At 42.5% G+C, this 23759-nt stretch overlaps 1 protein-coding gene across 5 annotated transcripts in view; it reads right to left on the minus strand.

Moving 5' to 3' along the window:
* Positions 1–23759, minus strand: part of CTNNA2 (catenin alpha 2) — a 944841-nt gene that overhangs the window by 61112 nt on the left and 859970 nt on the right. For all 5 annotated transcript variants that reach the window (XM_032474170.1, XM_032474172.1, XM_032474171.1 and 2 more), the window contains one exon: positions 6768–6919. In XM_032474170.1, coding sequence (XP_032330061.1) covers positions 6768–6919 — 152 coding nt within the window. The remainder of the gene's footprint in view (positions 1–6767; positions 6920–23759) is intronic.

Genomic DNA, 23759 nt, shown 5'->3' on the forward strand with positions numbered 1-23759 from the left:
AGGAGAGAGAACAGAAAATGGAAAACCTCACTCAACAGGAAAAAGGAGAAAATGACAGTGCCTATAATACTGTGTCCAAACATTTCAGCGCTCGGCGCGTTCAGAGATGAGTCAACGGCAAACACAAGCCGGCAGCATGAGGCTCATAATGACGAGCTCGTGTTCGAGTGGCTATGGCTCAGGAACCAAAATAAAGTTTAAAAATGAAAAAAAAAAAAAAAAAACCAAAACCCTGCATGTGGACCCACGGGGCCTGAATGCCACTGACAGGCTGTATGTCTTTCACAAGTCACTTAAGCTTTTCTGCTTCTCTGTCTGCTCACGCTATAAAATGGAGACAATAAATGCGACTTGCCCTGTCTGCATCATAGCATTCTAGGATCAAATACAAATGAAAATGCTTTGAAAACAATAAAAGTAAAGTAATAAGTTACAGAGATTATTATGTTCACTAAAAAAATGTGCAACTAATAACAACTACAATCATCATCATCACCGTCGTAGCATCAGTGTTTACCACCCACTACGGGCCAGGCATTCAGCTAAAGGATTTAATCCCCACCACGAACCAATGAAATAAATTTCATCCCAGTTTTATAGGTGTATATAAACAGGTTCAGAGTTGTTAAGTAAATCTTCCAACGTACCACGTCTACCAAGTCAACGGTTCCAGAGATGTTAACCGACACAAATACTACCAGGCAAAAGGATGAGATTAAAATATTTTCTTGTGCCTTAACCATGTAGCAAATCTGCTCAAGCCACCCACATCCACAGCGCTGTGCACGTGACATTTCCTAATGGCACGTGTGTTGCCTGTTCATGCTGTGATTTTCTTAATTATTCATCTTAAATTTAAGAATGAGGTGTCATTTTTCGGTTGGCCAAGACCTCCTCAAACTAAAAGAGACGTGGAAAAAATAGTGAAGATCTGCAAATGTGCCCGGAGATTATTAGATAATGTCATAGGGCAAAAGCAACAGGAAAAAAAAGTGTGCAGCTCACTGGACGGGAGGACTGGAGACTGAAGGGCAAGCCTCAGTCCCGCCCTTACGTGCTCTCAGGGACGGCCGTTTTACAACAATAAAGAATCACTTTGGGCTACATTCGGTTCCATGGCTCTGCTATTTGGCCTTTAAAGTCTCTCCCTTCCAAGCGTCTATCAGATTAATTTGCACTTATCAGAGAGGCCCGAGAACATCATGGGACTTGTACAAGGTCCACACCACGTATCATTTGCAGAACACGATCAATCACCTGCCCTGGTTCCTAGCCAAATTCTCAGTCTTCTCCACAACAGCTTCTGAAAAGAAGCAAAGTGAGAAAAGGCGAAAGAATTTAGAGTCGCTTCACCAGGACGTGTGAAAAATGTATTAAGGATCATTTAAAGGAATGGCTCAAATGTAAGTGAGTCCCATTGGGAGCAGACAGATGAGGACGTAAGTTGGTCACTGCAACAGGAGTTTGGGAGATGCATGAAGAAGGACTTCCCAGCAGATCTCTACATCACTGGAATGCCAGTATAGAACAAAACCTCCCCAGTAAGGACCAACTGGCCACTGGTATCTCTATCCTCATTGCCCTGGGGGCCTCCTAACTTACGTAGCTCTTTGCTTCTGCCCTTGCCCCACACATTCTGTTCTCACCAGCATAACCAGGATGGCCCGTTTAATATCTAACTCAGATCTTGTGATTCTCCTGCTCCAAACCCTTCAGTGACTCCCATCTCTCATTCATTGTGGTTTCTAGGGCACCAGTGCCCTCCTCTCTGCCTGGAACACACGTCCCCTAATACTTGTATGGCTTGTTTCCTCCTCCTTCTCCAAGTCTTCCCTTAAATGTCATCCAGGGACCACCCTTCGTTAAATCCACAGCCATCCTGTGCTCCGGCTCCTTCATACCGCCTTGGCTGTCTCCATGGCACAGTAACTAGCATATTACACGTACTTGTTTCTTCTGTTTCCCACCAAAGGAATATAAATTCCTTGAGGATTGGGACCGACTTCCGTGATTTTCTTCATGTCTGTTTTCAGGGCATCTAGTAAACATTCAACAAATATTTGACAAATGAATAACCAACATCAAAGTACCAAAATTTTTTTTAAAAACTATATTAAATTATTTCTAATTGAGTTAAGAAAACAAAGCTAGTGACCTCATGGGACCACGCTGACAACAGCAATCCGTAATAGGTAAATCGATTTTGTCCCCTAAGGTGTTTCTGAAGTCTCTTCAACCCTTAATTTTCTAGCTATGCCAACTATTCTGACTCCAGTCCTTGCAATTCTGGTAACATTGCTGACTTACTTAACAAATTCTGTTTCATTAATTGGCGGCACGGAGATAAATTCCATCCTGTCAGGATGAGAAAAGGAGAGATTTCCTGGGACTCTACTAGGGCCAGGTCTGTACTAGAGCTTTATGGCCATATCTGTCCCCATTTACAGATCAGGAAACTGAGGCGCCAAGAAGGAAAGTAGCATGTCGATGACCCCAGAATGGTTAAGCCACAGGTCCCCAAACTTTACTGCTTCAAGCATTGTCTCCATAATTTTTCCACGGTGTCTCTAGGCTAAAAAACAAAACAAACTAACAGTGCTCCTGATTAAGCAGTGGGACCATAAACGAGGACTAAGTTGTTTGGCCGTAACAGCTTAGCACCTGCTGCACTGTTACAGTACTTCTCAAACCTTGGAATACAACTGCACGTCCGTGGCGCTTGCTTTTTATCACAGCAACCACCAGAAACCCTGTATCACAAACACGTGATGTGATCAACATATCACCAAAAGGAACGTACCAACCTAACGTCTGAACTGTGAACTACCTTCAGCTCACACTCCACGTGGTATCTGAGAGATGTCTGTGTTTCCCCTGACATTTTGGAATAACTTGCAATGCTCCAGGGCATCGTCACGCCCAGTTTGGGAGATGTGAAGTTAAGCTGCACAACTTTATCTGAACCCTGAACCCTGCCCTAGGCCCTACTGTTTCTCTGCCGTGCTTTCAAAAGTTTCGTATGCGACCAAATTAATGGGTTCCAATTATAAAACTTTAGTGTATAGATATCATTATAGATTTTTTCAGGGTCACTCTAGGAAAAGCAACTACTGTTTTGTTGAACACGGATATACTGACACCAAGATATTACTGCCTTGTAGCCTACCTACTTACTTATATTTCCAACATTAAATGTTCAACACTGTGCCTTGATTACACACTTGCGCCTCCTTATTTGCAGATCCTTTGTGAATCTGCCCACTCACCAAAGTGTCTCTGTAATCCCCAAATCAATCTTTCTGCAGTTATTCACCAACATGTGCAATGTGGCAAAGTTTCTGAGTCACTGAATGTGCAGATTCCCAGCTGAAGTCAAACAGTGCAACGTTCTGCTTTCTTATTTCAACTTTTAACCTATAAGCAAGAATCCTTTCTGCCGTCTATTTAGAGCCACATTTTTTCCCCCATTTTTGTGCTTTCTTATAGTTATTTCTCTGCTTAAAATGCTTCCAAATGTAGTTCTTCTGAACTGTTGTTTAGAGTTCTTAAATGTTAGAAGGTTGTGATGTTCCAGAAAAAAATTCACTTCTTAGATAAGTTTGCCTCATGCATGAGTTACGGTTGGCCGTGCGTTCCACGTTAATGTATCAATAATACATATTAAATAAAGTGTCTTTAGACAGAAACACACACGAAACAAACTAACATATTCATCAGTTGATGGAAACGTGGCCCAAGGGAGGCTCACAGGAACCTAACCCTGCATTTCCCCGAGGAGCGATGTTTCAGAACTCTCCAGGTCAGGGTTCACAGCAACATCGCCGACTGTAACGACGGCGAACAGCGGGAAGCCAGTGCATGCTGTTGTGCCAGACTTCCTGTTTCCTTCTGATCACATTGGGGTGATCAGAAAATTCTGATGAGGCTGATAGATCACCAAGGACAAGCTTTAGTAAGACGCAAGCAAAAACTAGTCTTATGGAAGAGACACGGAGCAGACCTGTTCCCAGAGAGAAGTAGGGTCCTGAAGGTGAGGCTGGAACACAGGAAGGACAAGTTCTGCCTGCTTCAGAGGGTTGCCTGGAGCTGGCCTGCAGTGTCTAGATACTCACATTGCCATTAAATATGCACTGATTGCTGAGAGGCAGGTTGATGAAGGATCTGACCGTTCAAGGTCCTTTCTGCATTTATTTTTGCAAAAAACAAATTTTTTTTTCTTACTTTTCCAAAGCATAATCAACACTTTGGGAGGGAAGGAGGCAAGGCTAGTTCTGCTGGGAAAGAGCTCTACTTATCTTTCTTTCTGATTTAGTGCAATTTTTTTTTTTTTAAGTAGACTTAATCATTATACTCAGAAGTAAACCAAGAATTTCAGTACAAAATGAAGCCACTGGGTGCTGAGTGGAGAAAGATTTTAAAAATAACAATTTTCACCTGCTGTACTTTTCCCCCTTCCTCAGTTTTGAAAGTGGTGTGAAATCCGTCCGATCAAATCACTGGAAATGCTGAGATGGAGGGACGACACTTCATGTAACAAAGATACGGCATTTTTATCTAAAATTATGTTTTTTTTACAGCTCGTGAATGAATAAATGAATGATGGCTATGAACTTCCTCAGCCTCCCAGATGAATAGTTGTCACAAAAATGTGAAGGCTAACAAAGCAGAAAAATGGCAAAAGAGGGAATATGTCTTGAGGATTATAGTGGCATTTAGTGCCAAATGCCTTGAAAACATAACTCTCATGGTCTATTACCTTATTTCACAAGTTACTATATAATGGAAAAAATGATGTAATTTGTTATGTGCTTAAAAGGCTGACTACCTTCTCCTCCAGTTCTCATATCTTTTCTGTCACCTTCCTATCTCTATAGGTAACTGCTTTTCTTTTCCCCCAACACACATAGTATTAAACACTGCCAGACAACACACCATAGTGAAGGAAAAAAAAAAAAAAAAGACAGCCTTTGCTTTCCCAAATATCAGTCTAAAGAAGGTAACAGACATACAAGGAAATAGCGTAATAAATACTATCATAAGCAGAAGGAGTTACAAGGAGTTAAAGAATAGGGTCAATATTTTGGAGGGAGAAAATTTAGGGAAAGAAGATTTGAAACAGGTCTTTAAACATGGTTGAGTCTGACAGATCAAAAATGGGCAAGTTAGAAGAACAGGAAATATATCTGACAGTCTCCAAAGTCCAAAGTTGAACGTCACATTGTTACAGTTAATTAGCATTGTCTGACACGATTTATGCAAGGCTCTGAATTAATCATGGAGTTATTATGAAAGAAAGACGTATTTAATTTGAAAACAGTCAAGCTGCTTAAGGATGAGATCAGCAGATGCTATTTGTGCTCCCAAGTGAAGAAGTTCAGTGGATGTTTCAGGACAAGCTCTAATGTCAACAAAAAGGGAAGAGAGACTCTTTCTGGTGATGCTCTCCTCCACCTGCTCAGGTCACCTTGGAAGCATCATGTTGTGTTCTGGGTACCACAGCTGAAGAGGACCAGGCATAGGTTTATTGACTTCAAAGATACCAGGATTTGGGGGAAGAATTAATGCCATATATAAAATCCTTGCAGAACTTGGTGTGTATTGTCTGATGAGAACCATGTATTACAGATACTTCTTGAAACATCTGAGGGACCACACACAGAAGATGAATTATTTATTGTTTTGCAGTATTTGAAGGGATGTTAGGGAAAGTTTTTCAAGATGCACTCAGAAGATAACTTGTGATTCTGCTGAGCTGCCTCCGAGATGATGACTCTGGAGGCTGAGGATGGGGATACAGCCCAGGGCTGCCTCATCCAATATGGCAGCCACCAGCCACATGGAGCTACTGAGCACTTTAACTGTGGCTAGTGCCACACGTTGAAATGATAGTTTTGGACACACTCAGTTACATAAAATATATTATTAAAATTAATTTCAGCTGTTTTTTTGCTTTGTCAACGTGTCTACTAGAAAATACCAAATTATGAACATGGCTCCCATGATATTTCTGTTGGACAACATGCTTTAGGATTAGCACTGCTGAAGCATCGTGTCCGCCTCTGTGTCATCGATTATGTTTTTGAACATTGAAGTTTATTTGAAGAAATAATTCTGTGGCTTAAAAAACTGTTCAAAAACTATTATGACAAACTATTGATAAGGCAAGGAGAAAAAAAAATTCTTCTCTTATTATGGAATATTACACGGCAGTTAAATGGAATGCGGTAAGCTACATGTCTGAATAGAGATGAAGGCACACTGTGAGTGAGCAAAGCAAGTTGCAACTAACACTTAAATGAGTTTTAAAGTCTCCTGTATTACGTTTTCTAGCGTGTGTCTACGTATAATGGGAAAAACTATGGTTTGGGAGGCTCAGATCTACCTGACAACAGAAGACTGAGGTTGGGAAGCTGGTGGAGTAGGCGACAGGGAGAGGTTTGCTGAAGGTTATTTAGCTTTATTTATAGTGTCTGAATTATCTTTTACAAGGAGAATGTAGCCAGGAATCGCCTTATTGTCACCATCATCATCACCATTACTATCATTATTGTCACTGCTACTAAGTGGAGCAATCTCATCTCTTTCCATTCTGTGGCTTTCTTATCCTCGTGGGAAATAGCGTTAGCAAGAGGAGCATGTGGAGAACGGCAGAGGCGCCCCTGAGCTAATTTACCACGTAAAACTAAATATTTAAAACACAAACAGTAAATTCTCCGGGGTCCTTACTCGAAGCTCCAACCAGCTCTGAGCTCCAGAGGCGCACATACCCTGATCATCAGCACGGCCTTCCTGATGTCCCGAACGCCGTCGTACACCAGGCGGGAGGCGTCGATGAACTCATTCTCCTCAAACGGTTGAGGGACGCTGGCACTCAGGGCTTCGATGGCAACCTCCACTTGCTCAGCAAAGCGCGGCATCACTGGGTTGAACAAAGTGAAAAGCAGTGGATTAGGTAACCGTCCTTCCATGCTCCCTTGTGTCGGCCCCTAGGGAAGGTGGCAGGCTGTGGACATTCCAACATTTCAGTGGAGCCGGGTGCCCACCTGTCCAGTTTGGGGTGGATCCAATTTAGTGGTCTTTGTGCTACTCACCTGCAGCAGGGGAAGCAAACCGCTGCTCCCTGAATGGAGACGGTATGCAACAGAGCAAGTTTCTGAAGCCTGCGCAAGGTAGTGTGGTAATAAATACCCTGCGTGAGTCCGGATTTCATGTTACCCTAACCTGAGCTGAGTTCAACTTCTGCTAGTTCCTAGCCGTGAAACCTTGGCCAAGTCTCCTGAACCCTTCTAAATCTGTTTCTCTGTCTATAAAATTGGGATTTAATGGGCTCATGCACACAAATGCATTGGATGGTGCCTGGCCCTTAGAAGCCTCAGTAAACAAGCAACTGACACCAGGTGCCAAAGTCGTAGCCACTGAGCAGCAGACGTTACTCTACACACAGTAAAGAGTGAACGAGATGACCCGATCCACTCCATTTCGGTCTGAAAGGCACACCTTGTGGAAAGACTGCCTAAGAGGGGAGAGGGGAAACCCCAGGATTTTCCAGCAGAAAGGCTATGAAAAGAGATCAACGGACTCAAAGATAAATTTGATTTTGTTCCATTTTACCAGGTTTGTTGATTGCAAGATAAAACGTACACATATATACACACATTTTGAAACGTATTTGAATTATTTATTTAAATATTAAATTAAAATTAAAAATATATTTAAAATGCGGACTCCTCTTTCAGCAAGGACACACTGGAAGACGGCGGAAAGAAAACCCAGTGCAATATCTGGAATACTTCCACTGGCTACTTTAAAAATACTGCTGATTTACTGACGCTCAAAAATGAAAATTCAGTCTTTCAGCTGTTATGTTGTAATAGTCAATCCATATGGCAAATGGAAGCCAAAAACACGATTCATTTTGTTTACAAGGACAATCAGAGAGAAACATCATTCATCTATTTCCAGTTTTAAACTTTCATGCCTGATTCGTTGGTATAGTCATTTTCATCCTCCAAGGATACGTTAACATCCGTTTTAACCCCGATTGTGAGAAACTCTGCTAAATTACTTTACTCCCTAGGGTCAGAATATTCAAGATATAAAACATTCCTAGAAAAATGTATTTCTGCTAGGAAAAGTCAAACATTATTTTTTTAAAAAAGAAGGGCTGGAGGAAAATGGAGTAACCCGTCTTTCAATAGAAATGGTCAAAACGAAAGCATGGCAAGAGGTGAATTTCCTCCTGTGAGTAAATTACTGAGACTGGCTCTCTGTGCTATTTGAATTTTTCCTTTGGGCCTTTGAATTGCATTTTATATAAAAGGAGTTTGGAGATACCGAGCCATATTGCTGCAGATATGAATCAAATAAAAATATATTTCTAAAAACCACCACATTAAACTCAGACCATTTCAGCTATCCACTTGTGATGGGAATAGACTGTTTCACATGCTACATGATCCAGAGAGCTGAAATCTACTTCCTTAAACGTGAAAACATTTTTGGATGTGTTTGACATTTTCGTCTGAGTACTTTTCTTAAATGAAATCAAAAATTCATTTCTTTTCTCAAACTGAACATTCTAAATAATATTAATTCCATTTGCTGTCTAAGCTGCCATCATGACCATCAACGATTTTACAGATTTATATGATGGCACTAAGCTGCGCAAAGTTTCATCCCTTTCGTATAACTGACAAATGATTGGTACTCCCACATGTAGGTAAGACCAATAGTCCTTTAAGTCAATTAGGGAAAAAATAGAAAAACAGACAAAAGATTAGAAAGGCAGTTCACAAAAAGGAAATCCCGTATTATTGATAAATACATAAGATGTTTGAGTTCACCAATGACTGGAAAAAATCACAGTGTGAACAATGAGATATCATTTCAAGCCTGTTGGGGGAATGGGCAGACAAGTTAAAGCTTAGAATATCCATCTTACTGAGCACGTGGGGAAAATTAAAAAGGAACCCTTCTACTATAGATGGAGTGAAAACGGAAACGCGCCATTTTGGCAAATGCTTTGTCAAACTCTAGTAAAATGTAATTTTCCAGTCAGTTGAGACATTAGCTAGGGCTTGGAGGAGATCCTGGTTAGGAGCCTGAGGACACTGGGGACCCAGGAATGTCTTTGTGTCTCTACAGTTAGATTTGTTTCTTGTGAGGTTGACTTTTCCAAGAGTTAATAATAACAAGAGTTATATTAAACTTGGGAATAATAGTTACGTTAAGGGAGTTCTTTCAACTGGCTCTAACCCAGACCTACTCAGAGCCCTCTAACTCAGGACTGTCACCTGCTCACCCCAGGTTCACAGATAATACATCTGGATGGGATAAAATGAACTTAAGGACATAAACTAGGAAATAGACAATATATTATAACGAATAAGCCCTGACATCAAGCATTGACTAGGAACAGCAAACTGAAAAGAGATGTCATTTGCAAGAAATTTTTAAATGCACAAGAGTACTGTGCATAATTAAACATCCATGCATCTTTATTACACACGCTCTGAAAGGAGAGATGCAACCTTACGTTACGGTGGTTATCACTGAGAGTGGGATTAAGGCAGACGTCCTAAGGAGGCCTCCAGTGAATCTTAATTCTGAAATAAATAATAATGGGAGGCAGGTATGGGCAAATGTTAATATTCGTTGCACGTGGGGGCGGCAGTCATAGTCGTCTCTGTTCCTTTCGTTTCTTTGAATCTTTTCAAGACTCAGATGATTTAGTAAGAGATCAACGTATTATCCTAAAGGCTGTACCCCACCTTATAGAACAAGGCTCTGGGAAAATAAAGTCCTAGCTCACGGCCCAGAACGTAACAGAAACCAATGTGACCAACAGCCACGAGTGAGGCAGCCCCTCAGAAACTGTGCCTGTGAGCGAATGCTTGATAGTCAACCTTAAGAACTGTCAGCTGGAATGCTGGGTCTAGTACCCACCGCCCCCTGCCCGCTGGACCCTCTGCGTGAAGACCTTTGGTGGAGGCTAAAGGGGGAGCGGAGCTGTGTTGCTTTGTTTTGTTTCTGCAAGGTCACCCTGGGGAAGACCAGGCAAGAAGGGAAATGCAGGAGGTCCCATGCTGTCTTTCTCCACCTGCCTCAAGCCCTGACTCTGTGCCCAAGGGAGACAGAAGAAAGCCAAGCTCGAAAGGGACCATTTCCCTAAGGGACGCTCTGGGGCCCCAAACACATCCACTGTTGCTCTGAAACCCCGGGTTTGGAGAAGGGCGTCCAGCATGGTGTAGAGAATCTGGAGATTCAGGAGGTGGGGTTTTGGCACGAGCAGCACTTGGCAGGAACAAGTGCTGTGGACACGGCATCGTCGGAAGAGGCAGAAACAAGAGGCCGGGACAGAAAACGCCATCATCCTTCCAAGGAGGGGAAAACGTTAGAGGAAGAGGTGTGGAATCTTTACTTTTCAAAGAGGAACTCAGAGGGCAAGATAGCATTAATATCCCAATGACTTTATTATGCTCCCCAAGACGGTAAAACCTAGAACTTGAACACATTCAGTTTGATACTTATTATAACTGACAAGACGCCCAGTTCTCTTACCACAAGTCAGTGTTTTTCTGGATCTGACCCTTAAGAAGCTCCTCCTCCACGCTCCACTCCTCAGTGCTCAGTGCTGATCTATTTAGGGCTTAGTCAACTGCCACTGCTCCTTAACCAACATACCTTTGCCCCCCACATTTTGCTGCTCTCTTTCCCGTTTCAGTTGTAGCCTGTTTAGTTTTCAAAGTGGTAAGACAGACAGCAGAACAAAAGTTTGTAGGACAATGATCCGTCTTGACAGAACCTAAGACGTTAGTCTCACTACGACTGCTCCCAACACTTGAACCGTGAAAAAGGTAAACACTCCCCAAGTAACACTGAGAAAGAAAACTTCTCAAAGGACTTCAAATAGGTTGCCGATCCTGCCTCTCCCTAATTAAGACAAAACACAGCATCGCCTTTGTGATTCACACATTATATATTAACAGAGTTTCTGATACAGGGTTATATAAATAGAAGCTTCTTTCTACTTTCTGAATTTCATCCAAAAATGTAGACACACTTTACTGCTATTTGTCAGAAATCCTGGATCGCTCTTCATAGCTTATGCCCTGAAAGGGTGATCAAAGTTGGAAATAAACTTTTAAATTCTCGCGATACTTTTGTATGCGGAGTGCACACGAGGCCACAGGATGATGACATTCCAGGAGTAATGAAATCAGAGTTCAGCGAGCAGATAAATATCAAGGTTGCCCCGTTCTAGCGCGGATCGAGATCCTAAACCAGAGGTGAGGAAGATCTGGACCGAATCCTCCTGAGAGACTTCAGAGGTGGGTTTCAGAGCACAGGGTTTCACAGCACAGTGATTCAGTTACCCTGTCTACAGATTCTCTTCTCATTCTTCTCCGTTATAGCCCATCGCAAGGCACTGAACACAGCCCCCTCTGCTACACAGCAGGACCTTGTTGCCTATCCATGCTTCCCTCTGACAGAGAGGGGACTAGAAAAGTTCTTTATCAAGATACAAACTCAAACATCTGACACCTGCCTCTAATTCCTGTCTGTCTCTGTCTCCACACCTACTCCTACACATACTCAAGTGTTCCAATTAGGCTGAATTATTTATGTCTTCAGATGTGTCAGGGACCTCTTCCATGTCATGCCAACACGTCCGTGACTGGTTTTTTCTCTCATACCAACGTGTCCTTCTTTCTTTGGCCCTGGTGAATACCTCCTCAATCGTCAATTCCCAGTTTAGGATTGACCATCACTCCGAAGTTGGTGGTTCTCCACCACTGCACGGCACCCTAATTATGCATGCGCTATTATAATATTTAGTACACTGCATTCGGGTTGTTTGGGTTCATGTTTCACATGGGAATCACTTTCTGGCAGCGACCATCTCTTCTTCACTGATTGCATCTTCAGCCCTCATTTTGCTTCTAGCACAGCTCACCCACCCAGCGGGGAGGAGAATGGGAATGGAAAGAAGGGGGTGTAAGGAGGAAGTCATTTGTCATCAAGCACTTCAGAGACAAAAAGAGCAGTGTCACATTTCCCCTATTAAGTCTCTCTCTTTCTGCCCATCATTTTCTATTAGTCCACTAATTTTATTAAAGGGTTTCATGAGTCATTAACCCAGTTATGAGTGGACATTCTTGGCTTGGTCTCGAGGGATCCTTCAGAAACCTTTCAGGGCTGCTTAAGTAGGTTCTTCACCACTGAGCATGGAGAAAGGCTCATTGTTGTCCCCTTGACAGGTTCACTGAGCCCAGACTATCGTATCTGCACGCACAGGGGTCACCCGATTGCGGTGAAGTCCAACAGCACAGTCCCTTGAGTATGTTCCTCACATACGTTTTATTATTGGGACAGAGAAGAGAAAACAGACCAAGACCAGGCCCCTGATCTATAGAAATAACTAATCTAGTATGTGTTAATATAAAAAATAAGAGTATTTGAAAAAAAAATCTAGAAAGCTAATAATGTATCAGGACCGGGATTGAGTTGTGGCCAGTTCCAGTGCTGGGACCCGTAGATCGTACCCTTGCTCCCATCACAGACAGGCGCTATGCCTTCATTTTAAGAGCGGAAGTTAGGTCATGAATTTAGCTGTTATGAGAGTAACTGGAGCCAGAAAGTACTGATGTGGGGACTCTTGGAGGGGTGGCAGTTCCAGTATCCCCCTCCATCAGGAAAGTACGACTTGATGATGTTCTTTGTAAGTAATGCACTTTTTCCTAAAAATGGTTTCTATCAGACCCTGCTGAGGAATTTTTCTTCCAGTGCCCCCCGCCCCCCGATTAGATGTGGGGGTTAATAGGAGAAGAGGACATAAAAGAGAGAATGCTGGCAGCCACTGGGGGCCTGAATTTGCCCACAGAAAGTCTGACTGACATTTACAAAGACTCTGTGCGTACTCTGACAGCTCAGCACACCCATGAAGCATCATCAGAGAGTGAGGAGCCTGTTTGAGGCTGAAGCTCCAAGCCACGTTCAGTTGTAGAAGCAAGAACTAACACAGACTGAAGCTGTAGCAACACATGTGTTGCCTTGGTACCACTCAAGAATGATGGAGGACAGACCGTAGCATCTAGCCATCAATTCACGTTGACTCAGTCACTTGAGTAAAGAACTTCAAGATCTTTAATTAAGTCATTAGAGGATATTCTAGGGGAACCCCCGCCTCAATCCCAAACAGGGGCCTTTCAAAATCCTGAACTCAGAATCTTTTTTTAGGGCTGCTTAGGTTTCTACATACTGGACAAGAAGTAAATAATCACATGGATCTCTAAGTCTACCTCATGAACAGTGGCCCTTTCATTACTGCATGTGATTTATAGACCTGTGTACTCTTAGCAGAAGTAGAGGCTTTCTTATAAGTACAAGAGTGGCCATAATCTTGTTGAAGCACTTGGCTGGGATTTCCTGTGTCATCCACGCCTTTACTTCTGACGTTAATTTTGAACGCTTGCTCTAATATGGGTCATAATTTTCATCACCACTCAGCTTCTTCTGAGATTAATGTTTGATTCTTTGATCCTAAGTCAAATGAAATGCTCCCTAGTTACATCATCAGTTTTCTTCTTCCCTCTGACGTGTGCACTGTTGTCTTTGAATTACTAGTAGCTAGCTCTGTCTTGTTTCTCTATGCACTTTCTCAAATCTGTCCTCTTCTCTTCCAGTTCCTCTCTCCAGTCACCTTGTGCCAATCTTGGCCTTTCCTTCCTCACTCTCTAGATCCGCTATTGTCCTCTCCACTCCTGGCCAGACACTGTGTAACTCTGTCTTGATTCAATGGATCTTTTGGGTTTTGGAAGTCACAGGACAAGGACGTAAGTACATGGTGCCAGAAGTTAAATATGTCTCTACCAAATCCATACTGTGGGATCTGTCCACGTGTCTTAATCTTCTCTCCTAATGATGCCAGTCATCACCTTTATTGCCTTCCTGCATTTACAACTATGTGTGTGTGGTGGTCGGCCTCTGAGATGGACCCCTCTTTCCTGGCATTCATGCCCTTGTGTGATCTTCTCATCCTGAGGGTGGGCTGGAACTAGTGGCTTGCTTCTAACCAACAGAATATAGCAAAGGGGATGAGGTGTTATTCTGAGATGAGGTTACGAAAATGTGCTGGCTCCCCATCCTGCTTGCCTTTGATTGCTCTCTCACTTGCTTACTCGGATGGAAGCCAGCTTCCAATGCAAGTAATGGAGGGAGGCCTCTGGTCAACAGCCAGTAAGGAACTGAGTGGGGCCTTACATTCAACAACAAATGAGAGATGGAGGCCAACAACCACAAGTGGGCTTAGAAATAGATCTTTCACCAGTTGGTCCCTGAGATGGTAAAATACCTCAACTGCATTCTTGCAGGAGACCCTGAGGCAATGGTACCCCAGCTAAGCTATGCCGGTCTCCTGACTCACGGAAACTATGAGACAGTAAATGTTTGGAATGTTATTCTATTAAGCTTTGGGTCATTTGTTACACAGCAGTAGCTAACTAATAGAATATGCTATGCCAGAAGTAGACATACCAGTAAGAATAATTAGCAAGACATATTAAAACTGTCTGTTCGTTTGGAGCAGGTATGCTGATCTAGGTTTCTGCTATATTTATTACACCGAGGCAGAAGCATAACTGAACCTTGATATTTGATTATATTTATTTACAAGTTAGCCAAATTGAACCTCAGTTTACTCAAGTGTAAAACAGCTGGACTTCAGGTTTTAGGTAAGGTTTAAAAATAGCACATTCAATAAATTTTGCGGACAGTTTTATGAACAAGCATAGGCAGTACTTAGCCACCGGGAATAAAGGGACAAAATATACATGATCTTACCTTCAAGGGACAAAAAGTGTGGGACGTATGTAGGATGCTTACCATTGTGTCTAGCACAGAAAATTCAGTAAAAGGGTCTTGTTAATTGTCATCTTCACACCGTGACCCTCGGTATCTATCCATTCATCCTTTTCTTTGTCTACAGCAGGCAAAACCACCCCATCTCCTTGTCTCCTTTCCATGGAGCCTGGAGATACAGCTACACGATTCATCAGCAAAATGTGGGTCTTGTGGGAGTGAAGTAAACTGAACATAGCACACAAATGAGTGCCGAAAACTCTGAAAATTAGAACGTTGGTACAATTAATCTCGAAAACTGAGTTTCCCTCCTTCGATGCCCTTCTCTCTCCTTGGTGGGACCACATCATCCCTCTGATGGCTTTGCATTTTTAATAATGAATTTCCTATGAAATCTGCCCTGAGGACAAGATTTTATAAACTCACTCCTAGAATTTTCATTTTATCTTTAAGCCAGTGTTTAACACTGTATTCCATTATGACCTTGCCAGATCCACAAGGAAAGGAAATCTTTAAAAGTTAAGAGAATTTACCAGAAAGTTCATAACTGAAAAAAAAAAAAAAAACAAACCCAGCTTCCATAGCTCAAATTAGAGACTCTTTCTAAAAAACCTCCCAGCTTAACCTAATATTCTTGAGAAAGTGTTTTCCTTCTTTCTCAAACATACACCACTATTTTTATATTAGCTGATTGACTGAATTTGAATCTTGATTAAAGGGTCCTCAAGTGTTTTTTTTAATGTGAAGGGTGGAGTGGAGAAATAATATTTAAGTTCTTTAAATTTAAATCATATTCTGTCTAGTCCAGTGATGCGCTAGCTTTACTGTACTTTCTCTTGGTAACTATTAATCAAGTTAGATGTGAGTCCTGGAAGCCAGGAGCCAGGACAAAAGAAATACAGCTTGCTTTTCCCCCCATTCCCTGGTAACGACACGTCAGCTGTTACTACCTCTGCAACCGTCAGCATCTTCCTGGCAAGTCCTGATCCATACCATGTGCATTCTTGGACTTCTCTTTCGTCAGAGCCAGTCATCTGCTCCCTCCGCTGGAGTTCCTACAGGCTGCCATTTTCATAAATTCATGTTTGGAAAATTATCATGTACATTTCAAACACCAAAATCAAATTCAAGTTCCAGAAGGCCATACATAACCCATGAGCTGAATTGTCTGATGAAAGATGAAAAAGGACTGCTTAGAAGAAGAGAAAAAAATCCTCTAAATTCCATCCACGGTACCTACCCTAAGAGACTCGGGCAGCATCCATCTGCTTTTGTCTAGACACAAATGCCTTTCCCCAGGGAAAGAAAATGCTGGCTTGGAAAGTTCCTATATTTTAAAATAAGCATTTCAAAAATAATCACAAATGGCTTATAAGTTAAGAGGAAAGGATGGCACATTTAATTCTGAAACTTAAGGAAGGAGTAAAGAATTGAACATGACGCCCTATTTAGCTGACAGTATTTGTGGAAACCAAGCTTGGTAAATAGTTAATTTTGGCATCCGTGAGGTTTAAAAAATTAAGATATAATAAAATAATCGCTAGGCATTTACTGCTCTTGATCTAAAAGATTCTGATCTTGATCATTAAGCATGTGATTTAAAAAAAAATCCTAAAATAAGGTATTATATTGCATCAGTTGTTTTTCATTTACATTAATAAACAGCTTTGAGCTTCAGCTCTAATCAAGGCTGGAGGAAATGAAAAGGTAGTCGCCGATCTCAAGGGGTTAATATTAAATTAGGAAGCAACACACACACACACACACACACACACACACACACACCCCTCTAGATAAAAAGTAGAAAGCAGACAGAGAAAATAGATGCATTAAGACAGACACGCGGGCAAACACAGAGTGTGCCACACAGGGCAGTACATGGTAGGCGCCTACTGGGTGACGATGGAAAACAGAGCACAGAGGAGTGGGATTGGCCTGTATGGTCAGAGAGAAGACTTCTCCTCTAGGAAGAAACCCGCTCGTGCTGGAGAATGTAAAACACAGAAAGGAAAATCAGGCAGGGAGGTCATTCGGGGGTCACTTTGACCAGAATACACAGAATTCTTCTGGGTCTTACAGCCATCTGTTATTTCAGGTCCTCTAGCTACAAGAAAGCGTCTTATTTTTCCTTAAAAAAACTATTCCAGGACGATTCTAATGCTGTGCTGCGTGTGCCCCCAAACAAGTAACTGTTGGCATATTCCTCCTTCCTTTGATTCAAACATCCATTACTGACGCGGGAGGGGTTCTGGGTCAAAGGAACTGACGACCGTCTCAGTTGTGCACAGTTAGTACATCCCGGCCACCAGGTCCCGTGGGCTCCAGCTCTGGCCCTCCCAGACAAAAGACACAGGCCCTCCTGCTCCTCCACTGCCACTGCCGTGGATGCTGGTCCCCGACGGCCTCAAAGTGAGAAGGAAGTAGCATGTCCTCTTCGGTCTCCGGGATTCTGAGTCTGAGATGTGCCTCATGCCCCGCTGGAAATTCATGCCTTCTTTTTGGTTTGACTTTGACAACCGGGTCCTAGAAAAATGCTCGTTCTTCCACGGCGTTGCTCCAAACTGATGGCACATAAATGTGTAACTGTGAGCCTTCCTTTGCCCACCTTGTCCCATCCCCTCTTCCACGTTAGAGGTTTATTATTAGGCTAAAATTGTTTCTCTCGCTTTCTCAAGCCGTGTTTTCTCAGAATTCTTCTGCCCGCGTCCCACTGCCCTGAGCATTTGCTTTCAGGATAAAATGAATAAATATACATATCAACAACCATCAGCCAGATGCCTACAGTATACGAAGCATGTAGGTTTCAGTCGTATGGAAGAGGCTTTGAGACAAACTGCACACTGCCTACTTAAGGGCTACTACGTGAATGCAATTTCCTTCTCGTTCTTCCTACACTTCTGACTTCCCACCTCTGCTGAAGACCACAGCCACCAACAAGTAAGACTTTTCTGCCATATGGTAATCATTCTGACCTTTCAGAGAGAAATAAAATGCTTTTTACGCAAATAGCCAAGGGTTATACTAAAATACATTTAAAATATATTAGGAGATCTAGGCTAAATAATCTGTCATTACAGCTTCTGTTGAAATTCCTTACTTTCATAATCTAATTTCAAGGTCAGTCATGGAGAAGTAATGGACTGTAACAGTCCTTCCTGTCTATAATATATATATGTATTTGTCTTCCCAATAATCTGTTCCTACCACCTACTTCTGGTAATGATCTTACTTCTGTCTGCACCTCCCACCTCCAGCCACAGGAATGAGCCATTCCCCCAGACCTGTCCAGTCTTTAAACTTGACCCCACTAACAAGAGACATTGGTCCAGTGGGATAAGCATACCCTAAGATTGCTCTCTACTGATGCATAGGAAATAAGAGAAGAACTCTCTCTATTTATCTTGGAATCTTGAGCTCTTGAGCTGTAGGCCTGAGACTGTTAGTGGTATGCTCTACTGAAAAAAAAATCATATCCTAAGTTTTTATATTCATTAAACCAATGTCTACATACTAAAAGCTAATGATGTGATAACACTGCTGTGGACCCTGGGCACTTACTACAGACACACTTTCCTCTAGGAGCCGACAGTCTCATTGTGGACCCACTAAATGTCCAAAGACTCAAAGACATACATCCTTGTTGTCTCCAGCCGAGACCTGAGTCAGATCTTAAAGGATAAATTCAACACACAGATGTAGAGGAGGAGGGAGACGTGGCAGAGACGACAGGACGGAAAGTGGGAACAGCCTGCATGTGTTTTGCCTGCAGAATCATGAGCGCACCTGTCCACCCGGAGCAGAGGGTTTATTTATACAGAAGACTCGTGAGCAATGACTGTCCACTTGAGCGCAGTCATCAGGAAGCCAAGAAACAGTGCAACGTACATCCCAAGACTAATCCTATTGGCCATACTTGGATGACAAAACCTCAGGCAGTACGTGAGATGCTGAGGCTCGGGGGCACTAACTAATTTGTGTGAGGCCACACTCAGCTGGCAGAAGTCGAGGAATTCAGTCCTTCTGGTTCTGTAGCTGGGTTTGTTCTACCACGTTGTACCGACACACGGCTCCCCTATTTATTACTTCCAGGTTGGGTGCTCTCTATTTGCTGACCCTCTTACACTTACACAAAATATACAGGACTGATATTAAAAAAATCTCCTTTATGAAAACTTTACATTACAGAAGCATGAAAGGAAAAATTACACCATCTCTACTAAGTGAAAGAAGGCAATCTCAAAAAGCTATGTACTCTATGATTCCCACCATATGACCTTCTAGAAATGGCGAAACTATGGAGACAGTGAAAAGATCAGTGGTTGCCAGGGGGTTGGGGGGAGAAGGATGAATAGATGGAGTATAATGAATTTCTAGGACAGTGAAAAATACACTGCGTGATACCTTAATGATGGATACGTGTCATCAAGCGTTAGTCCAAATGCACCAGAATATACACCAAGAGTTAATCGTCATCTTAGCTGTGGACTTGGGTGATTGGAACGTGTCAGTGTAGGTTCATCAATGGTAACAAATGAGCCACTCTGGTGGGGGAGGCTGATAACGGAGGAGGCTAAGTGTGTACAGAGTCTAGGGGACTATGAGAATTCTCTGTACCTTTCCCTCAGTTTTGCTATGAACATTAAATTATTCTTTTAAAAAAAAAGTCTTAATAAAAAAATTATACCATCTGTTTGGCTCATGTGTTCTCTGCAACACTGGAAATTTATCTCCACACACAAAGGGCTCAATATCAACATCCTCATTAAAAATCCTTTATTTTTTTTCTGTTCTTTTTTCATCCCATCTAAAAAGGGAATTGCGGGCACCGTCTCAAAGATCTCTCTCTCAACCTGATCACGTTCACGATGACACCAACTTGCATCAGCTATCAAATTTTACAAGAATGGCATTGCAATATAACCCATTCAGTGAAGAATGAGCTACTCTCTGTATATCTAAATGTAATACCACTGAATGTCCCTTCTCCCCTCCTCAACGTTCCACCGCGACCTGACTTTGTAAACGAGATCTCTCAGAGGGTGGGTGTCAGCAGGGGCGCGCTCACTCCCAAGCTGTTGGCAATTGGTTATAATTCAGGCTTTACTGGAGAGCCCATCTAATATGTCAGTTATTTAATGGCTCCGTTGTACTTCAAGTTTACTGCGTTTCCATCAGCCCGGATGCGTTTTATAAAAAATAAATAGGTACACTTTTATATAATGTTGGCCTAGAATGTTGAGCATACTAATAATCTACAAAACTGTTTTTTTCAAATGTAAATCAGCATTCTTAGCAACAAAAACAGCACTCTTTAACAAAATGCACTTACTCTCTACTAAGTCAAATGACTGATGGAGAATAAACTACAGACAGTCTTGTCACTGTCTGGGTCCCGCTCAGCTTGCAGGCACTCTGCGAAGGTAGTCAGGTGGGAGAGTAGGGACCGCTCTCCCCTTGCCTCGTTTAGATGTTCAAACAGGAGCTGGCCTGTGTTTGCAAACTCCTTTAGCAGCAAAGTCTGGTCTAGTCAAGACTTGTTGAGCATGCTGCCTTTTTCCATTCTTTTTATTTAAAAATTTTTTTTTTTTTTGCTGCTTTTTTGTAATAGGCTCTCATTCCACTCCCTTCACCAGACCCTGTGGCCATAGTGTATGGGCTCAATTTTGCCTTGTTTAAACTTGCTCCTATTTTGGACAATTTCTTTCCCTTGTGGCAGTTACTTTCAGTGGAGTTTATTTTATCCACCCCAAGGACATCTAGCAACATCTAGAGACACCTTGATGGTTACAACTTGGAGTGAGAAAGGGAAGAGGTCCCACAAGACGCCGGCAGGGTGAGGCCAGGGAGGCTGCCACGTGCCCTGTAACGCACAGGGTCGCCTCCTCCACCCCAAGAAAGAATTCACAAGACCCAGGTGTCAGTGATACAGACTTTGCGAGCTTCTGCCTCAGAGTTGAATCTAACAACTCAGATACAAAACTGGAAAGAACCTGGCAGGCTGGTGTGACAAGGCAAACGAAAACACGACATTTTGTCTCCCATGTCCTCGACTCTTTTTCTTTTTTCCTCATCCTTCTTCTTGGCACCGTCCGCTCCTTGCCCACCGCCCTGTGTTCTCCCCAAAAGAAAATGTATTCTCAGGACAAAGTGTGATAAGCTTATATATAAAAAAAGGGACCAATTCTATGGTGCTCTAAGATTGTTTTTTGAAAAAAACCAGGAGCAAAACATGAGCCCAAAGGTAGAAATCTGGGTATTAGTGATACGTCTAGGGGGGTTTTATTTTGAGGATGTGGGCCTCCTTCTCACAGACAGACCCCAACAAGGGGGCTGACCCAGTCTGTAAAATCTATATAAACGACAAAACTCGGGAACCCACAGTCACAGAACTGATCTTAGGTTCTTCCTCAAACTCCCTGTGTCTAGGACACCCTCCAGAAATTTTAATTAGCAATCAGTGTGTTAACAGCTAAAGTTTTTCTGCCTTCATTTCTTTGACAGCCTCTCCAGTTACCCATAAAGAACCAATATTGTTCTTGTTTAGGATAAAGAACAACTGCGGACAGAAGCAGCATAACTGATACGCCTTGTATGTTCCAGTTGTTAGCCCACTAACATCCACTTTCCCCCGACGGGCGTTCCGGCATTTCCTGCTAGCTATTTACAAACTGCCTATGTCAGTCGCTTTTACCTGGCTGCTTCCCTAGTTATCGTCCACAGATCCTGAAAGATAGGAAGGATCCAAATGTCTTGCTCATCTTCGCTGCTCAAATAAGAATTGGATGTGGACCTCAGAGTCATGAAGGTGCCTTTAGTTCTGTGCCCAGAGTATTCAGTCACGGCCAGGAAGGGCTGGGAGGAGAATTTTAAAAGCTTTGACAATTAATATACAAGAACAAACTCTTGATTAGCAACAGCCATCCAGGATGGATTGCTCTGTTTCACTGATTTTTTTGTTTTTAGTTAAAAAAAATTCTGCCAGAATATTATTTACATTTTTAAGACTTTAGGTGACTTATTTACAAAACAGAAACAGACTTACAGCCATAGAAAACAAACTTGTGGTTACGGGGGTGGGGGGAGGCAGAAGAGGGGGGAGGCAGAGGGGGCGCGGGGGTGGAGGGATAAATCGGGAGTTCAGGAATGTAGATACTAAGTACTGTGTGTAACACAGAGAAACAGCAGGGCCCTACTGTGTAGCCCAGGGGGCTCTGTTCAATACCTTGTAATGGCCTGTGGTGAAGAAGAAGAGGAAAAGAAACACATAAAACTGAATCATCATGCTGCACCCCAGAAATTAACACAACGTTGTAAACTGACTGTACTTCAATATAAATAAATTAAATAAATAAGTAAAAAGGACTTCAGGTGAAAATTATGTCACAAAAATTCAATCAACTAAGCACACTGTCCTTGCCTTTACATAGATTTCAAGCCAATGGGTACCCCTCCTCCTGTTCATCAAGGCCCCCCAAGATGCAGTAAGAAAAAAATTCCATAATGCCTTTTGAACGCTGCCTGACTTCTCTGTGTGCACAAAGTCACCCTGCAGATTGGCAACGTGCTCTGTGGCTCATTGGCCACGGTTACCCTTCCGACAGGCCATGAGCAGGCCTGAGCGGAGAGCTCTGTCCCTGTGTCCTCCCCGCAGCTCTGACACGACTTACCCAGGGTCTGGCCCAAAGAAGTGCTGCTGAGTGTCAGAGGCACCAGGGGAAGCTGCAACTTTGCAACAAAATGAAAGTAGTGGGCTAGGATCGTTCACAAGTCCACACGTGACACATGCCAGAGAGGCCGTGGGGAAAGGGGGGCCTCCTGCACTGCTGGTGGGAATGCAGCTTGGTGCAGCCACTGTGGAGGACAGTGTGGAGATTCCTCAAAAGACTAGGAATAGACTTACCCTATGACCCAGGAATCCCACTCCTGGGCATATATCCAGAAGGAACCCTACTTCAGGATGACACCTGCACCCCAATGTTCATAGCAGCACTATTTACAATAGTCAAGACATGGGAACAGCCTAAATGTCCATCAACGGATGACTGGATAAAGAAGAAGTGGTATATTTATACGATGGACTATTATTCAGCCATGAAAAATGACAACACAATGCGATTTGCAGCAACATGGATGTCCCTGGAGAGGGTCATTCTAAGTGAAGTAAGCCAGAAAGAGAAAGAAAAATACCATATGAGATCGCTCATATGTGGAATCTAAAATAAAAAAGAAGAAGAAGATAATGAACTTAAATATAAAACAGAAACAGACTCACAGCCATAGAAGACAAGCTTGTGGTTGCCAGGGGGGAGGGGGGGTGGGAAGGGACTGACTGGGAGTTTGAGATTTGTAGATACTGACAGGTATATATAGAATAGATAAACAAGTTTATACTGCATAGCACCGGGAAATATATACAAGATCTTGTACTAGCTCATGGTGAAAAAGAATATAAAGAATATATGTATATTTATGTATGACTGAAAAATTGTGCTGTACCCCAGAAATTGACATGACATTGTAACCTGACTATAACTCAATTAAAAAAAAAAAGTAATGGGCTAGGAACTGAGAGATCCAGAAATGTGAGAGATTCTTCTTAAGGGTAAAAAAAAAAAAAAAAAAGTCCTTAAATTGGACAGTAAAATACGGGTTTCTAATTCTTCCAAATGAGAAGAGAAATACTGTGTGGCTTGCATTGTATTGCCTTAGTGAGTGCTAAGGGCAAGCCTATTTGAAAGCAAACAGTGCCGAATTTCAGCCAATTAAAATGTGGATGTGTCTTATTATTACTGTTACGGTGATTACGTCTCATTCTAAGTCCGTGAGGATTCTCAAGAGGGACAATCACTAGACGTGCTGTTTACTGTGTGACATGACACTCTTCCTTTTCTGCTTAGATG

This window comes from Camelus ferus, chromosome 36 (assembly GCF_009834535.1).
Source record: "Camelus ferus isolate YT-003-E chromosome 36, BCGSAC_Cfer_1.0, whole genome shotgun sequence".
Lineage (NCBI taxonomy): Eukaryota > Metazoa > Chordata > Mammalia > Artiodactyla > Camelidae > Camelus > Camelus ferus.